Source organism: Plecotus auritus (genome assembly GCF_963455305.1).
Source record: "Plecotus auritus genome assembly, chromosome: 8".
NCBI classification, from domain to species: domain Eukaryota; kingdom Metazoa; phylum Chordata; class Mammalia; order Chiroptera; family Vespertilionidae; genus Plecotus; species Plecotus auritus.
In genome coordinates, this window is record NC_137782.1 from 43,561,097 (window position 1) to 43,578,772 (window position 17,676).

The 17,676-nt window shown below is 51.6% G+C and overlaps 1 protein-coding gene across 4 annotated transcripts in view; it reads left to right on the forward strand.

Moving 5' to 3' along the window:
- MBP (myelin basic protein) overlaps positions 1–17,676 on the forward strand; it is an 81,739-nt gene that overhangs the window by 37,165 nt on the left and 26,898 nt on the right. For all 4 annotated transcript variants that reach the window (XM_080684680.1, XM_080684677.1, XM_080684679.1 and 1 more), the window contains one exon: positions 11,503–11,939. In XM_080684680.1, coding sequence (XP_080540806.1) covers positions 11,503–11,939 — 437 coding nt within the window. The remainder of the gene's footprint in view (positions 1–11,502; positions 11,940–17,676) is intronic.

Here is a 17,676-nt window from a genome sequence, read left to right on the forward strand (position 1 = left end):
GGGAACAGACCCATGCTGCCATCGGACTGGCCTCTGGGTCCTTCACCCCACCCGCAGGCTCTGGGGAAGCAGAGCCATGGTGCAATGGGACTGGACCCTACCCAAGGGGTCTCGGATTGTGAGACCATGCAGGCAGGGCTGAGAGACCACCCCTGCCCCCGCCGCCGAGTGCACGAATTTTTGTGCACCTGGCCTCTAGTATATGATAATATTCTTGTGAAATTATCAATCTATTCGATATTTTTTTTTTAATCCTCACCTGAGGATATTTTTATTCCATTGATTTTTAGAAAGTGGAAGGGAAGGAGGAAAGTGGAAGGGAAGGAGGGAGAGAAAGAAACATTGAGCCAATGGTCTTAGGCTCTACAGCAGTGGTTCTCAACCTGTGGGTCACAGTAGCAAAATTACAGTTATGAAGTAGCAACGAAAATAATTTTATGTTGGGGGTCACCACAACATAAGGAACTGTATTAAAGGGTCGCAGCATTAGAAAGGTTGAGAACCACTGTTCTAAGGTATCTATCTCCACTAGATGAGTAAACAGGGAATATATTTTCCATTTTTTCAGTCAGATACTTTATAAAGTGTAAATGTGTGTGATTATGTGATCATGAAAAATTATCTCAAAATGATTCTCAAAAAAGAAAATAAAAAACACCCCCTCCCCCCCCCAAAAAAACTAATATATTAGTATATACACTTTTCTAAAACAATATATACCTAGAAATAGTTAAAGCAGCAGATAAAGAGATATTTATATTTTTATAAATATCTTGGAATGTCTCCTTTATTCCCATGTATCTAATTATTACACCATCTTTTCTCAATCTAAAAACTCATGTTTTACTGCCTGAGGATTTTTTGTAAGTATTTCACTGAATACTCATTTACTTAAAGAGTTTTGAAGTTATTTTTACCCTTAAAAGATTGCAGTGGCTGCCGCTGGCTGGTACCGGCTGCGCCACAGGGCACCTCCTCGTTGCTGGGACCAGCTGTGAAAAGCAGGCATTGTGTGCAGGCCCTGTCCCCACTCCAGACCTTTGACACCATTGTTCCTGTGGCTCCCGGGGACACAGTGCTGCAGTTCAGCTCTGCCACTGTCCCCAAGAAAAGATCTGAACGTGACCCTCCCTTGACTAAAACACCCAAGAGTCAATGTATGGATGAAGTTTTACCTTGGGACCCATGGATTATGCCTGTCCTGCAGCACAGAGCATGTACACGGTGACTGTTTCTGACCCTTTTTCCAGGTAGCCAATGATGAAAAGATCCTCTGAATACTTACAAAGGAACAGAAATGTTTGTAGAAGTGTGATGGTTAAACTTGATACTACGTTTTAGCTAAGAGAGGGGACCCCAGTCAAAATGAGTTAAATCTGGACCCCTGCTCCCGGTTCATTTGATGACAGCAAATGCCGAAGCGAGACAACCCGTTGCCCAGTGTTGAGCTTCTGGAATGTGTGCCTTTGGCCGGCGTAGGAAAGCATACCGCCTTCTGCTCACCCTCTTCCCCTCCTCTCCTTACTTTGCAAAAATTGCAGGTAGATGTTAAACATTCATGCACTTGGCATGCACGAATTCCAGAAAGGTCACAGAAAGTGACAGTTGTTTCCGTTTGACTGTGACACCGTTTTTTCTTTATCTCTGCAGTGGCAGCTCCAGCTCAGACTTGTTTTTGTGGCCCTGGGATCACGAGAAATGTCACATCTTTTTGCTGGTTACAAATAAATCATATTGGTTCTTTGTTTTTTTGCAAGACTTTCAGTGGCAATTCTTCCAAAATAGACTATCTTTTATTAAGTGATTATTCAGAATTGAAAGGAAAGAAAAAAGATAATATGAGAAAATTCTAACACTCAGTTCTTGAAGTTGTACAAGATATATGTGAAGGGTAGGGTAGCTGCATTTCCTCTCTGTAACTGGGATTTTATTATTTGCTAGAGGCCCAGTGCATGAAATTCGTGCATGGAGCGGGGAGCTCAGCCCGGCCTGCATCATCCTCTCACAGTCCGTGAGCCCTCGGGGGATGTCCTTAGTGCTGCTGCGGAGGCAGGAGAGGCTCCCACCACCACCGCTGTGCTTGCCAGCCGTGAGCCCGGCTCAGGGCTTCTGGCTGAGTGGCACTTCCCCTGTGGGAGCGAACTGACCACCAGCGGGCAGCTCCTGCGTTGAGCATCTGGCCCCTGGTGGCCAGTGCGTGTCATAGCAACCAGTCATTCTGCCGTTTGGTCTATTTGCATATTAGCCTTTTATTATATAGGATACTAGAGGCCTGGCGCATGAAATTCATGTGCGGGTACAGTCCCTCGGCCTGGCCTTTGATCAGGGCCATCTTCCCCTGCTGCCTACAGCTGGCCCTGCCCCCTGCCACCACCCACCCCCAGGTCCCCGTTCACCATTGGGTGATCGGTGCCTGACAGCTGGGGAAAGGGACCAAGAGGTGGTCAGTGCACCTCATAGTGACTGGTCCAGTGGTCGTTCTGCTTATTCTGCCATTAGGGTCAATTTGCATATTACCCTTTTATTATATAGGATAGAGGCCTGGTGCACAGGTGGGGGCCGGCTGGCTTGCCCTGAAGGGGGCCCCCAATCAGGGTGGGGTCCCTGCTGGGGGTGGGGCCAGCCTGGGCAAGGGGCCATGGGCAGTTTGCAGGCTGGCCACGCCCCCGGCTTTGTCAGGAAGGATGTCCGGAAAATGTTCGGTCTAATTAGCATATTACCCTTTTATTAGTATAGATGTGATTTTGCTTTAATACACTTCTCAATGATCAGCACAATTTGCCTGTTTTAAGAGCAGTGAAAGTAAAGTGTGGAAGTAATTTGCAGTGAGGCAGACAAGTGAGGAAGGCGTTGCAGCATTCCCTTACAAGTTCTGTCTATGGAAATGTCATATGTATGGCGTTTGTTCTGGGGACAGTAGGGTGCTGTAAGTTCATCTCCACATTTCCTTCGGGTCCTTCGTCTCCTCTGGCTCTTGGTGATAAACCAGCAGAAACCCTTCCTTCCTCCCACTATTTAGTCCCAGCTCCTGCCTGATGTGAGGGCTGCTTTTCAGTCTAAGTAACCGTTCTCCTCTGACACCCAGTCCCGGGAGGTCAGGTGACTGATCACTTACCTACATTCACCTTCTGAGTTTGGGTCCCTGGATCCCTGCCGAGGTTCTTGAGTGGCCCTGGGTCTGAATTAAATATAAATCCCCCAGGGAGCCTGACTTCCTTTGGACAAGCATACATGATCTTCTTCTCATTTAAAATAATTGTCACTCATTTTATTTATGAAATTAAACCAAATAAATGTGTTTAAAACTGCCTTACATGTCAAGCCACAACGCCTCAACAGTGCAAATATCTTCCCGTGGCTTCTTGCTCTCTGGGTGTGAACACACACTGAGGAAGTGCTTGCTCTCTAGCTCCCAAACTCTGACCTCTGCAGCTGGCTTGCCCTGATGGTCACTTCTGAGTCAGGGCTGCACTGACTAATTACTCCTGTCCTCAGAGCTCCCTTCAGATTCTAGATCACAGAGGTCAACGCACTTTCTCTGCAGAGGGGCAGACGGTCATGGTTCAGGCTTTGCAGGCCCGCGGGCCCTGTCAGGCTTACTCAACTCAACGCTGCCTATGGAGATGTTGGCAGATGGGTGTGGCTATTCAGCAACACTATGGGTGAACACTGAAATTTAAATTTCATATACTTTCTACATATCATAAAATACTATTTTTTCCTTTTCCTCTCTTTTTTAAACTATTTAGGGAGGTAAAAACATCCTCAGCTTGTAGGCTGTAGAAAAAAGGAAGTAGGCCAGGTTGGTCCTGGGCACAGTTTGCTGACACCTTCCCATCACTGCCAATGTGGGCCCTGCTCACCAGGGAACCCACTTGGATTTCCACTCAGCACAGAATGCAAAGGGCAAACTCTGCTGATCAGCCAGTCACAACATCTCTTGTACTTTAAAATATTACATAAAAAACTAACAGCAGCACCTATCATATGAATTGATTGATGAATAATTTTTCCATTAAGCAAATACTATACATACACATGTGATATGTGTGATATGTGTGTGCTCAGATATACAATAACATGCACACACACATCACCCATACATGCGGCTGCTCCGTGTACAGGGGTCAGTGGATAGACAGTCCCAGGTCTGGGAGCTGACCTGAGCCAACCCTTCCTCCCCAGGACCCAGTCTTGGAGTGGGAGTGGCAGGAAAAACCACGCACTAGGCAGGAAGCTTGGGCTTGGGTCCTGCCTGCTGTGCGCTGTGGATAAGCCTCCCTGACCTGATCCCCTCGGATGCGGAATCGGGTGGTGGTGTGAGCTCTTTGTGAGCACGGAGAGAAGGATGAAGGTGTGTCAAAGAGATCTTCACCAACGGCACCTCCGCCGTCATGTCGGTCGTCAGCGTGGCCCCTCTGCACCTGCCCTGTCCACACTGCCTCCAACCTTTGCTTCTGAATCTTTTCCTGCCTCTTACAGGTGTCTTTGTCTGGGGCTGCTTGGGAGCAGGGCAGTGGTTGAGTGCTCAGCACAGCGAAGGCTCTGCCACTGGATTTGCCCTTTGACCTGACCTGTGCCCAGAGGCAACCCCTAAGTACCACTCAAACCATGTGGCTGCAGGAGGTCAGGTGGTTTGGGTCATGTGTTTCAGCTCCTCTTGTTGCATTTCTATCCCACAAAAGGAAGCAGGCAGCACAGACATCTCCTAGGTCCCCGGGAAGGGCGGTGGGAGCTGAGTCTGGGTTGGGGATGAGGATTGGACCTGAACCGGCCCAGAGCCCCGACAGGGCTCTCCCACCTTGTCACATGCCGGAAGAGGCTCCCGCCCCACAGACACCCTGGTCCCCACCTGGGGCTGGACTCTGGGCTGAGTTGTCCTGCCTGTGCATGCACTGAGTAACTTTGGGGACCCCATGGCTGGCGGGAGGTAGCAAGCTGAGCTCTTGGCCAGGAATGCGATTCTTCCCAGCCTTTTCCAGCCCAGCGATTCCGTGAGGAGTTTCAGGGTGTGACACCTCATGTCAGATGGGACTGTGACTTCCACACAGGTCAGAAATGAGGTCACAGCTTCCTCCTCTCGTGTAATAAAAGCTACTGCTGATCACAGGACACGGCGGGAGGGTCTCAGCGCCATTTGGAAAGATGACAGGGACAAAGGGCCAAAATGAGTCAAAGTGAAGAAAATGACCAGGTCAGGGGCCGGGGGCTCGAATGGGGACAGCCTGCTTCTCTGTGGCTGCTGAGCATCATGGTTGTCGGGACAAAGTTACTGTGAGAATCGTCAGATGTTGCACATGGAACGGAACCCATGTGCATACCAGGCTCTGGCTTAAATCTCATTATCTTTACGACTCCTGTGCTGGGAAGGCGGGCAAGGGACTGTCTCCCCGTTGTGCAATGCACGGTGGAGCCCCCAGCCCCAACCCTGCTGTGGGAGGGTTCAAGGGGTGAGCTATTTAGAGCAAATAAAAACTATATGTTCTGGGCACACAAAGGAGGCATTCGAGTGAGCTGGGTGGGTTGATAAGACTCGTTTGTGAAAAGGTTTTAAAGAAACCTCGGGGTAGCCGGGCGGGCAGCCGCATGCCTCTCATAGCTGCAGGATGTCTGCCATAGCACATCCACGGCACAGCGAGGCCTTTTGTTTCCCTCTCCTCCATGGTGACCTCTTCGGCGCTGGCCCACAAAGACAAATTCCAGGGCCCGCAGGCCCCTCTGCAGAGAGCAGCCTGCTGGGCAGGCCAGAGACATGCTGGTACCCCCATGGCCAGCCAAGCAGGGTCCTATGCTCTTAGCATGTGCCCCCGCTCACCCTCACCCCTCTGGACAACGTGCTTGTCTCCATTATTTTGGCTTGAAGTTCTGTCGAAGGTGCAGAGCCTTGCAGCCCAGTTCATAGTGCACGGGTTTAAGGCAGAATGGAGTCCCCACCTGTCCTCATCTGGGGGGCAAGAGTTGAGTGCTTAGGCTCTGGTCCCAGGCACCTTTCCCTAGTACATAGCTGGCAGCCAGCACCGGGCTTCTGCAGGGGGCCCCCGGCAGGGAGGGCCTGGGTCCAAGTTTGATCAGAGCCCCGCAGGGCCGACGCTGCAACCCCACCAGGACACCAAGATGGAAAGGGGCCTCTGGTCCCCAGCAGGACTGCCTTGTTTCTGTCTTCTGTGACTCAGCACATCCTGTGGGACAGGATGGTCTCCTATTCGACAGCACAGATTAGCACTCTCAGTGTCAGGAGCCTCACGGGCCAGAAAGTAAGTAACCTGGGGGTTTTGTTAGGCAGTAAATGACCAATGTTGTACCTTCCACAAAGATGGGAGTGTGGCCACACTGTCCACACTGGAGGACGTGAATATGGGGTGCACATCCCCCTTTGCTGTGTGAACTTGAACCAGTAAGAGGCCTTGAAACAGGGCCATCTGGTCACCTACACTGTGCAGGTGGGTCAGAAAGAGGCCTACACACACTCCCCAGCACTTACTCTCAGACCAGGTTTTTCCTGTTCTTTTGATTCCAAATTGCCTTTATTCTGTAGTGAAATCAGGGACTATTACATGGTGGCTATTGTTTCTCTTCATGTCTTAGCTGGAAAAATGGAAACTTCTTGAAGTTCTGGGAGGCAGCATGAGCACCCATCATCCTCACCCCTCATCACTTCCCTGGTCTGTGAAGTCTGGGTCGCCTGATGTACCAGAGCAACGTGCATATACAAACCCACAGTGATGACCTCTGGTGAGCTAAGCCTCACTGCACGTTTTTAAGGTGTAAAAATTGACAAAGCCCCTATTAGCGGAGCAGTGATCATTTTTCACACAGAGGGGTTTCCGCATTCTGTGTCACTCTGGTTTGGAGAGCAGTCTGGTCATGCTCTGAGTAACTCCATGAATGCTTTCTGTTCCTGCTGACCTGGGAACCCCTGGCATTCAGAGGCAGGAGCAAACTCCAGAGGTAAACCAAGGTGGGGCTCTCACCGTCTCACCCCTACAGACAGGTGTCTGTGCACAGCTCCCACTGCGGGGACAACACCCTCCCAGGTCAACCCAGAGGGGTGACGAGCCCCCGAGTCCAAGCACCAACAGCAGCAGCAAGTGCTGTCACCGGGAGAGGAGTGACAGGAGGCACTCAGGGCACACAGCGCCATCAAACAGAAGGTTGTGCAGCCCCACACACTGCAGCAGGTTCAAGATCATGGGCATGTTTGAAACTGAACTTCCCTTCTAATCACCGTGGCTGCGAGTGGCTGAGTGGGGCGGGTCACTGACGCTCGCAGTGTGGGAGTTAGGAGGGCGGACCTCAGCTATTGGGAGAGTGAATAACATGTGGCCCACTCCCCTGTGGTCTATTTTAAAAAGCAGAACTGGGCGTCGTCCGTATGCATCCTGATTTATTGAGCCTGGAGGAAGCCACGGAGGGAGGGCACCCTGCCTGCCTGCAAGGGGTAACTTCGGTGGGAGCAGCTAGATTCAGGGCGTAAGCAAGGCCACCATCGCCTTTTGCTGGAGCCCCCTCATTCTTGACAGCTATCAGTCTCGGCCCACAGTCAACACCATCCCTGATGTCACCATCCTGCATGGCAGTGTCTCTCTGCCATCCTGTGATTTTAATATCGCCACCTTCCAAGGGCCGGTGCAAACCCACCGAAGTTTTCTGGGCCTCATTCTGGCAATTAGATCAAGGGGTTATTGGGGGTTTTTGTTGTTGTTGTTGTTGTTTTTAAATATATTTTATTGATTTTTTACAGAGAGGAAGGGAGAGGGATAGAGAGTTAGAAACATCGATGAGAGAAACATCTATCACTTGCCTCCTGCACACCCCCTCCTGGGGATGTGCCTGCAACCAAGGTACATGCCCTCGACCGGAATCGAACCTGGGACCCTTCCGTCTGCAGGCCGACACTCTATCCACTGAGCCAAACCAGTCAGAGCAGGTTATTGTTTTTTAAAGAAATTTTCTCGCAGCTCCTGTGGAATGTGCACAAAGGCGGAGTACTTGTCAGTGACACTCGCGCCACGTCAGATCCCAGCCTCACACTGTGCCACAGGCTCGGCGCTGTGACCAGCGTCTCACTGAGAGTTGGGCATCGGCTGTAACAGGATTAAAGCTGATATTAATTGACAAATTAACACTGCACTTGGCCTTCCAAAACCACAGCACATCCACAGATTCCGACTTCCCCCTCCCCTTGTGCGCGGGAGCAGCTACTTTCAGGGCACAAATGCCCATCCCTGCGCCTCACAAATGGCCACATTCAGGGACACAAAGCCCAACTGTGGTGAAAACGTTGGTATTCAGATGTGCTCGTGTTTGGTTAATGCATTGAACCCAGTACAATGTAGCCCTTGTTTTCCTCCCCATTTGCATGATGCATATGAGCCGCAGAATCTGAAACACAGCTAGAAAGCTGGGCTCTTTCTGTGGGACCTAGGAATTAGCTTTGTGCCCTGCAAACCCTGCAGCTCCATGCCAGCCAGGTTTCTTCCTTTGGCTGCGGTGCGATGAGGCGTGTTCACAGGTGTGTTGTAAATGTCGGTGTCCCTCATGGTTGGATTGAATCAGTGGTCACGGAAGACGTGCTGGGTTCTACGTGCTGTTTCCAAGACGTGAGCATGGCTGCATCAGGCAGCTCTCCCAGGAGCACGGATGAGGTCACGGTGGTCCTGGTGCCAACTGTCTGCCTTGGGCTTCCTAACTTGCAAATGTTCATGATTTTTGCTTGGAGTAAGTTACTATGCTTTGCAAATACAGGCCGATACATCAACTGCATGACAACTGTTGCTCATGGGACAGCCTCTTGACCCATCTAACTACCTATCCACCCACCTGCCACTTACTGAGTATCTAATATGCACCTAGTGATTTTATTGAAAGAGGGTAGAACTTTTAGCTTTTTACTATTTATGTGTGTGGAAGTATGTGTTGTGATATATAAACCTCTGAAATATAGGTGACAAAGGAAACGACCCTGCATCACGTGGCATGCACAATTATCCCTGGATGGTCCCCTTCCTCCCCACCCAGCCACCCTCATCTCTTCTAGAGGCAGCCCCTCACCCTGTGCCCACCTGAAGTCTGGTCTCCCCCACACGCCTGCAAGTGTCCCCCATTGTTCTAGGAGAGGCCAGCCACTTGCTCACCCTTGAAAGCCCAGCACAGTCTGGCCAGTCCACCATCTCCCGCCACACCTCTCCCCTCCCCACCCGCTCCCACCTCAGACTCCAGGCCTCTGCTTCTTCCTGGAGCACACACCAAGCTTAGTCTGCCCCGGCCCCATCCTGTGGTCCTTTCCTCCATAGTAGCACCCCCAGTGCTCACACGGCCACAGTCTCCTTTCCCCCATGTCCCTCCAGGGGCCTTCCTGTCCCCTATCCTGCTCTGTTTTCTTTCATATTATAACTTGATATGAAATTACTTATTATATCCACTTCCTATGGCTGTCATAACAAATTACCACAATCTGGGTGACGGAAAACAACAGGAACTTCTTTTCTCACAGTCTGGAGGCCAGAGGCTGAATCAAGCTGTCGAAAGGACCACACCTGAAGGCTCCAGGGGAGGGTTGTCTCCTACCTTCTGGTGCTCCTGGCAAGCCTTGGCATCCTTATCTTGTAGACACGTCAGCTCAGTCCTTGCTTGAGTCGTCCAGCAGCCTCTTCTTCATGTGCCTGTGTCCAAATCCCCTCTTCTTAGAAGGACACCGGTCCTTGGACCAGGGCCCACCCTCCTCCAATCTGACCTCAGAGTAACTTGATGATACCTACAAAAGACCCTATTTCCAAATAAGGTCACATTCATAGGTACCAGGGGTTAGGATGTGGACGTACTGTTTGGAGGGACATTATTCAACCCATACGTACATTTTTATCTATGTTCATGAGATAAGGACTCATCTTGTTCATCACTATAACTCAAACATCTGGCACAGGACATTACACTTGTTAGGCACTCAGTGAATGTGGATGGGTGGATGGGTAGTTAGATGGGTGGGTGGATGAGTGCGAAGTTGGATGGATGAGTGGGTGGGTGAATGGATGGATGGGTGAGTGGGTAGATAGGTTGGGGGGTGGATGGGTGGATGGATTGATAGGTGAGTGGAAGGGTGGGTAGATGGTTGGATAGGTGGGTGGATAAGTGGGTGGGTGGGTGGGTGGGTGGGTGGATGGGAGGATGGATTGATAGGTGAGTGGAAGGGTGGGTAGATAGTTGGATAGGTGGGTGGATAAGTGGGTGGGTGGGTGGGTGGATGGGAGGATGGATTGATAGGTGAGTGGAAGGGTGGGTAGATGGTTGGATAGGTGGGTGGATAAGTGGGTGGGTGGGTGGATAAGTGGGTGGGTAGGTGGATAGATGGGGAGTGGATGGGTATGTGGATAGGTGGGTAGATGGATGGGTATGGGAGTGATTGGTGGGTAGATGAGTTGGGGGTGGATGGATTGATGGGTGGGTAGATGGATGGATGGGGAATGGATGGGTGGGGAATGGATGGGTGGATGGGGAGTAGATGGGTGGGTAGGTGAATGGGTGGATGGATGGAGGGTGGCTGGATGGATAGGGGGGTGGATGAGTGGGTGGGTGGATGGATAGTCAGAGCTCGTCTGACTCTGAGGGCCTGTCTTTGAAGGTGTTGTCCTCCCTCCCCAGGGAGGCTAAACAGATGAATGGCTGGACGGATGTGTTGGGTAATGTCAGTGAACAGATTGTCGGACAGTCAGGTGAATGGGCGGTATTACAGGAAAGTGTGAGTAAACCACATCTCTGTAGATGAGTAATAAAGCTCACAGGAAACTCATATTCGTTCATTTAAACCTAACTTATAACTTGAGAGCAAAATGGCTATATTGCCATTCTTGGGAGAAACACTGTATTTTTTATAAAAAGCAATGAACTGGGACACAGCATGAAATGCCCCATTTCCCCGCAGACGTCCGCACTGTTGCTGCTCCCAGCGCAGAAGCCGGAACACAATGTCCTGACTGAGCATTTCACGTGGAGCCTCTGGTGGATTCTGGGCTGGAATTCTAAATGCCCGTTTCTCTGAGGCAGGAATTGCAGAAAGCTGTGGGAAGCTCCCTTTTCACCAAGAACACTGAAAATACCTTTTGTCAAATAAATGCTCCCAACATGTTCGCTTATGCCTCAGGGGCTTTTCGAGCATATATGTCCCACAAAGGTGCCCACCATCCTGGGTTCTCCAAATGGAGCAGGGACAGCACCCAAGGGAAACTTTGACAGGATCGCTCTGTGCTCGGCCGCTCGGCCAGGAAGCCCCCTGTACCTCATGTAGGGCCCCAAATCTGGAGTGGCAGGCCGTTCCCGGGCCCCTGGGGCACAGAACTGCAGCAGGCTGCCCGGCCCAGGCTGGTGCCCAGGCAGATTGGCTGCCACGGCTCCATGGCCAAGGGCTATCTGTGGGTTTTGTAGGAGACCCGTGGAGCATCGGGGAAGAAAGCGGCATTGTCCCGCCACTCTGCACGGCCCTCATTCACATCTCACTGTTGTTTGCAGGAGAGGCAGATGTGGGCCAGAACAATGGGCCCCCCTCTCGGGACACAGCGGTGACAGACTCCAAGCGCACAGCGGACCCAAAGAATGCCTGGCCGGACGCCAACCCAGCTGACCCTGGCGGCCGCCCCCACTTGATCCGCCTCTTCTCCCGAGATGCCCCGGGGAGGGAGGACAACACCTTCAAAGACAGGCCCTCGGAGTCAGACGAGCTCCAGACCATCCAAGAGGACAGTGCAGCCGCTCCCGAGGGCCTGGATGCAATGGCGTCACAGAAAAGACCCTCCCAGAGGCACGGATCCAAGTACCTGGCCTCCGCCAGCACCATGGACCACGCCAAGCACGTCTTCCTCCCGAAGCACAGAGACACGGGCTTCTTCGACTCTCTGGGGCGCTTCTTTGGAGGTGACAGGGGTGTGCCCAAGCGGGGCTCGGGCAAGGTGAGCTCTGAGGAGTGAGGAGCCTTTCGTGTAAATGCAAAGGAGGGAGTCCGCGGCATTCTGAGCCACAGAGGCGATGCTCTTGGCTGTGTAAGGTGTCGTCCTTTCTGGAAATGCTTTCTGGCTCGTGGGAGGGGCCAGGGCTGCTGCTCCTGTGATTTCCACTTAACTCACCCTCTTCCTCCTCCTCTCACAAGGGATTGTCCTCAGGATGTGGCTCAGGGGCACAAGGTCAAACTGAGCTCTGCATCCCTGGGGCGGGTGGACGCGGCACTGCCCCGTGCCCACAGGTCTCCTGTGTCTTACCCTCAGGCTTTGTGGCTGATTTTGCTTCTGCTGCCCACGCTTTGGGCTTCACCAGTGGGTCATGCTCATTTTTTCTTGGCCTGAGTGCTGCTCGCGTGGTGTTGCTTTGCAACAATAATGTGATTGAGGTCTTTGGAGCAAGGTCGCTACTTAAATTTGCCTTGAGCAAGCCTTCTCCCTCATCTGAGTTTAGGGGAAGAGGGTGGAGGGATAAGCGCGTGTATCTATGAATCAAAACTGTATTATTTTGTGATTCCATTCATTTGGATATAGAGTCTATGAAGTTTCATTATTTAAATATTCTGTAGATTAAAATGTATCCCAAGGAAAAACATCCCTCCTGTGGGCCAGTTTCCAACAGTGTGTCCCGGACTTGGTGGTGAATAAGTCCTCTGTGGCGAGTGTCATGAATCCCCAAGTGGCATTCTAAGAGCGCACACATGGCATTTCACGTGACTTGTTGGAGTGTTGGGTGGCCGGGTAATTGGGAAAGGAGAGAAGTTTTCAGAAAAGCCCCCGGCTTATTGGGTGCACTCACGGTCCCCATAAAATGCAGCTTGTTTTCCGGCTGGGACTGTGCCTGTTCAGCAGGGCCTTGGGGAGTGTGAGAGGCTTTGAGTGTGGAGCAGAGGGCCCTCGGCCTGGGAACAGCACCCCAAAAACCCTGGGCTACTCGGAGTTAAGGAGTTTCTAAAATGTGCTTTCGTCTGCTCTGACTACAGTGCTGAAATAAATGATCGTGAACTTGTTGGAGACGACACATGTCAGTTGTGAGATGTGACAGTGCTTGGGGTTCCAGGCTCGGGTCGCATCTTCGCTTGCCATGGCTTTAGGTGAATAACACTTGGTATACCTAAAAGCTCATGGCCTTCATCTCTGGTTGGTTCCTCCAGTGTCTGTCTGTCTGTAGCCATGTGCCTTTACTTTGGGCGTCTTCCCTTCCCCTGCAGCGCCGGTCATCTGACCCACTTCTAATGCTAACTTCAACCTGAGCTGCTTTTCCAAGCACACCAGCCCTGGCTGCCCATAGGAGGCTCGCTCTCATGCTGGGAAACCCACGTGCACGCAGCATCGCCAGTTCCGAAACCTTAAACTCCTCCAAGGGGCAGGAAAAACCTACGTAAACTGTGCAGAACAGATTCAATAGCCGGAGAGCATATATTATAAAACAAGCTTCATTCCAGGGTCATGGTTTCAGTTAAAATAAAATTGTGAAAGCTTTTATCTCCGATATTGTGACTTTATCAGAAAATGGATATATAAGCACATACACGTTTTTCCCCCTTCAGGTAGAATTACAACTTTTATTGCTTTAAGTCTCTTATGTGCTTCAATGTTTTTAAAGAAAAGATTCTAGTTTCAGGAGTAGGCACCAGCTGTGCAAATAGCATTGCCAGAAACCAAGGATTCGGGAAAATCAAAACATTCCCACGGGACTTTTAAAAATGGAAACAGTGTTTAAGTAGTTGTGTTAGACTTTTGGAAGTACCCGTTGTGTTCACTGCTGACTGAGGAATAAAGGCTTTAAAATGATCAGCCTTTTGCCCTTTGATGCCCAAGGCATTGATCAGTTTGCTGCAGAACCGCACGGTTCCTTATGACAGACACGGGGCAGATGCCTTCTGTGCAGGGTCTTGGCGGAGAGGATGAGTGAGAACTCCTGGCAATGTTTGTTCAGCTCACCTGTTGATTGTCAGTCTTCATTTGCTTTTAAACACTGGAGAGGTGAGTTTAATACACTGCACGCCCAGCAACACACCCACAGGGGCCCCAGAGGTGTGTGGGCTTGAGTGGGGTGAGCTGCTGGGGTGCTCTGTTCTGGTTTTGTTTCTTCTTTGCTCTGTCTATAACTCAGGAGAGCCCTCACTTTATATGCCAGAAGGGTCCTTATATGCCAGAAGGGTCCTTTGGGTTGAAGCTTGAAAATAAGGGAATCCCAAGGCCTGGCTCTTGTCCACAGAGCCCATGTCACCATTTCTAAGATAAGCGCCTAAGGGTCACAGGATGCTGAAGGGTGCCTGCAGGCCTGGGTGGTCGCCTGCTCGACGGGCAAGTGTCTGGAAAAGCAGCTGTTCGGTTCGCCCGTCTGGAGTAGGTTTGCTGGTAGAATTGTGCAGGACGGCTCAGAGCGATGCCTGGACAGAGACAGGAGACTGTGCTGCCCTGGGCAACACCACCACCCCTCCCCCCGGGCCGTACCGGGGCCGCCCCCAGTCCTGGGAATGCACCACACACCTACTCTCTGTGTGGCAGGGACTTGACATTCAAGGAAAGGACATTACAAATTCCTTGAGGAGGCAGAATCTTTGGGAGCCACCATGAAAAGTGCATTGATGGAGGAAACGCCCCTTTGTTGGAAGAGGGAAGAGAGGGCTGTTGTTGGCTAAGCACCAGGTTCCCAGCCCCCGGGATGTGGCGCCGGTGAGGCGTGCTGGGCATTGAGGACTAGATCAGATGAGCTGGTGGGTTTGGAAAGGGTGACTCTCCGCGGCCGCATCCTCCCCTCCTGCTCCGTGGAGCCTGCACCGCCAGCATCACTCCTGGGCCAGGGCTGGGCCGCGGCTGCTCAGGCCTCACTGACCAAAGCCCGGAAGCCCAGCTGTGGAAACTGAGCGTGTCCCTCTTTGGGGGGACTAAGTAGGAAGGTTTACGAGATAACCAGCTGGACACAGGTAACCCTGGACAGTTTCCGGTGGGATGCCGTGGGAACACAGATCCATTCCTCCGTCTCGGCACACTTGTAAACAGGGTCCGTCCTGATGCTTTCACCTATTTTATTCTACTCACTCTACCTTCACAGCAGCGTGTTAAGTGTTCCGTTATTCAGTGTTACTTCTGTACCTCGAACGTGGGTCGTGTGAAGCACTGTCATTGAATGCTATGGGGTCGAATCAATCTTGTCTATTAACCACAGTGTTCTGTTTCCTGATTTTTTTGCCACTGCATTTGAGTTTCATTAAGCCACATTTCAGTTCTGCAGTAACTTAATTCTTCATTGTTAACATGATACCCTAATTGTGGCGGCATACTCTGTAACCCTGTGGGGAGTGTGACCCTGGGAGAAGGCACGAAGGACACAGCGGGACGCGGCTCAGTGGCGCCGTCACCCTGCGTGGGCGTCCGGCCCCAGGGTCTCCGCCAGGGGCCTTGCACGCACTCCCTTCTGTGCAGTGTGTTTGCTCACAGGAGTGCAACAGTGCACCTGGAACCACACGAAATCTCCGTGTGAGTCTCCGTGGCAACGACCCAGCCACTCGGTGCATCCGTTTGCCGAAAGATCTTTCTAGAAGAAAGCCTAATGTGGTGGTGGGTGCATTTGCTTCTGCACCCCAACAAAAACATTTGGAGATTTCCTCCAGGGATTTGTTTTGAAGTGTCATTTCCTGATCAGTTTTTGATCAAAGGTGTCCCCAGCTTAGCCACCAGCTCCTGACTGTGTCCTCTGCCGTCCCCACACCCTCAGTTGTCCTCTGTACTGCCATTGACCACAGTTAAATTAGTCCCCTTGTCAGCGGAGGTCGTGCCGCGTCCTATCAGTGACACGTCTGTAAAAACTGTGACGCCTTGAGTGGCGATTGCCTCCCAGTGATTATATTCCAGTTTGATTTTGTGATGACATTTTGCTTGTTATCTGTCTTGGTTTTTGTGCATTTATTAAACATTTTCACAGAGGATGGTGTACTAACTGCATGTGAATTTTTTAAGTTGTCCTCTTTGGTGTCCCTCCCTTACTAAGCACATTTGTTCCTGGTGTTTCCGTGGCTCCTGATCCGGCTGCCGACAGGTGAGTCCGGGGCCCAGCACCCGCCTCTGTACCTAAGGTCATAGCTCCTCACGCGTCTGCCTTCATCAAAGACATTTGACTCCTTTGTCTCCGCGGACAGTCGGCATCTGGTCCTGCTGCCAGGACTGCTGGGTTCTGCGTGAGGTTTCCGTGTTGCCCTCAGAGTGCTGTCCTGCACATGTAGGGAAATGGCACTATGTAGACGCGGGTCCTGTGTGTCTACCACACCATACACAACAGCATGGGCTGCGTGAGCATGGGGTGGGGTGCACTCGGTGGCAGGGAACACTCGGGAACCTGGGGACAGGGGCTGGCTCTTCCCAGGACAGCTGAGAGTCTCAGAGGTTAAGGGTGAGCGTGGGGCCCCTGGCAAACTAGAAGTGAACGCAAAGATGTGACAAACTCCCCCTGGTCTTCCGTCCTCGGTGCACACGTCCTGCACAGACCCTTCCACTTTCCTCTGGGTAATGGGCAATTCTGACGGGCTGATGGAGAGTCGAGCCTGACCTCGGCAGGGTCTGTCACATTAAGGAAAACCAACCACAGAGTCCACGTGGAAATCATGAAGGAATTGAGGGAGCGTTAGAAACTGTGGGAGTCTCTCATCAAAGTCTCTAGAGGTTCCCACGGTGTCTCACTAACTCCTAAATGCTCTGAAGGCACCCCAATTCACAGAAAATAGTAAAAAAAGAGAAAAGGCAAAAAAAAAAAAAAAATGAGCCCTTCTGCTATCCATTAACGCAGGCCAGACAAGCAGGTCTTCACGAGGCTGCCCTGCCCTCGTCTCCATCTTGTTGGGGCCTGGCTCCTGTTCCCACTTCTTCCAGGGGGCGTTCTGCTTTTCCAAACAGGCCGACACCTCTCATGGAACAGACAGAGAGACGGCTGTCCTCTGCCTGCCCCCGCCGGGATGGGCCGGGCTAAAGCTGCGTTTCTATGCCCCGGCCAGCCCCCAGGGCCGGTGACTTCAGGGCTGCAGCCCGTCCTGGCTGGGCCCTCCTCCCCTCCTCTAGGCCAGTGTCCCAGATGTCCACATGTGACAGCGAGGATGCTGGGTCAGACATCTCAGATGCTGCTCCTCAAGAGGAAGGGGCATTGTCTTAGATCAAGGAGAAATCCATTAGAAAATCTTCCTAGCCTAGTGACCATGTTAGAACCAGGTCCTGATGCAGACTTGCCTGTACCCCACCCTTGGAGGGTCACCGCTCCCTGTGGGGGCAGCCAGGCCTAGTCATGGCAGAGACCACCACAGACTTGTCTAGTGACACCTGCCCTAAAATAGACAATCGTCTCACTCATGCAAGTTCTCAGCGCTGGGAACTAAAGCTCTGAGTGCTTCCTGCTGCCAGAGAAACGGCCTCTTGCACAGAGACACGGGGGGATGGGAGGGGGAGCTGCGTGGCCAAGCTCACGCCCACCACGGACTTGCCTCTGGACCCCAAGGGTGCTCACTTTGTAGCAGTATTTCTGGAATGCAGTAACGTGTTTCTGTTTCATAACTACTGTTTATCTCCATGAATAACCAGAAGTTAACCTGTTTACTAAAAACCCATTTTCTCTGTAGCCAATTCAAGACTTCCCTTGAAACCTTTGGCTTTCCCTCTTCCTCTCTCTCTCTCTCTCTCTCTCTCTATTTTTCTCCTTCTC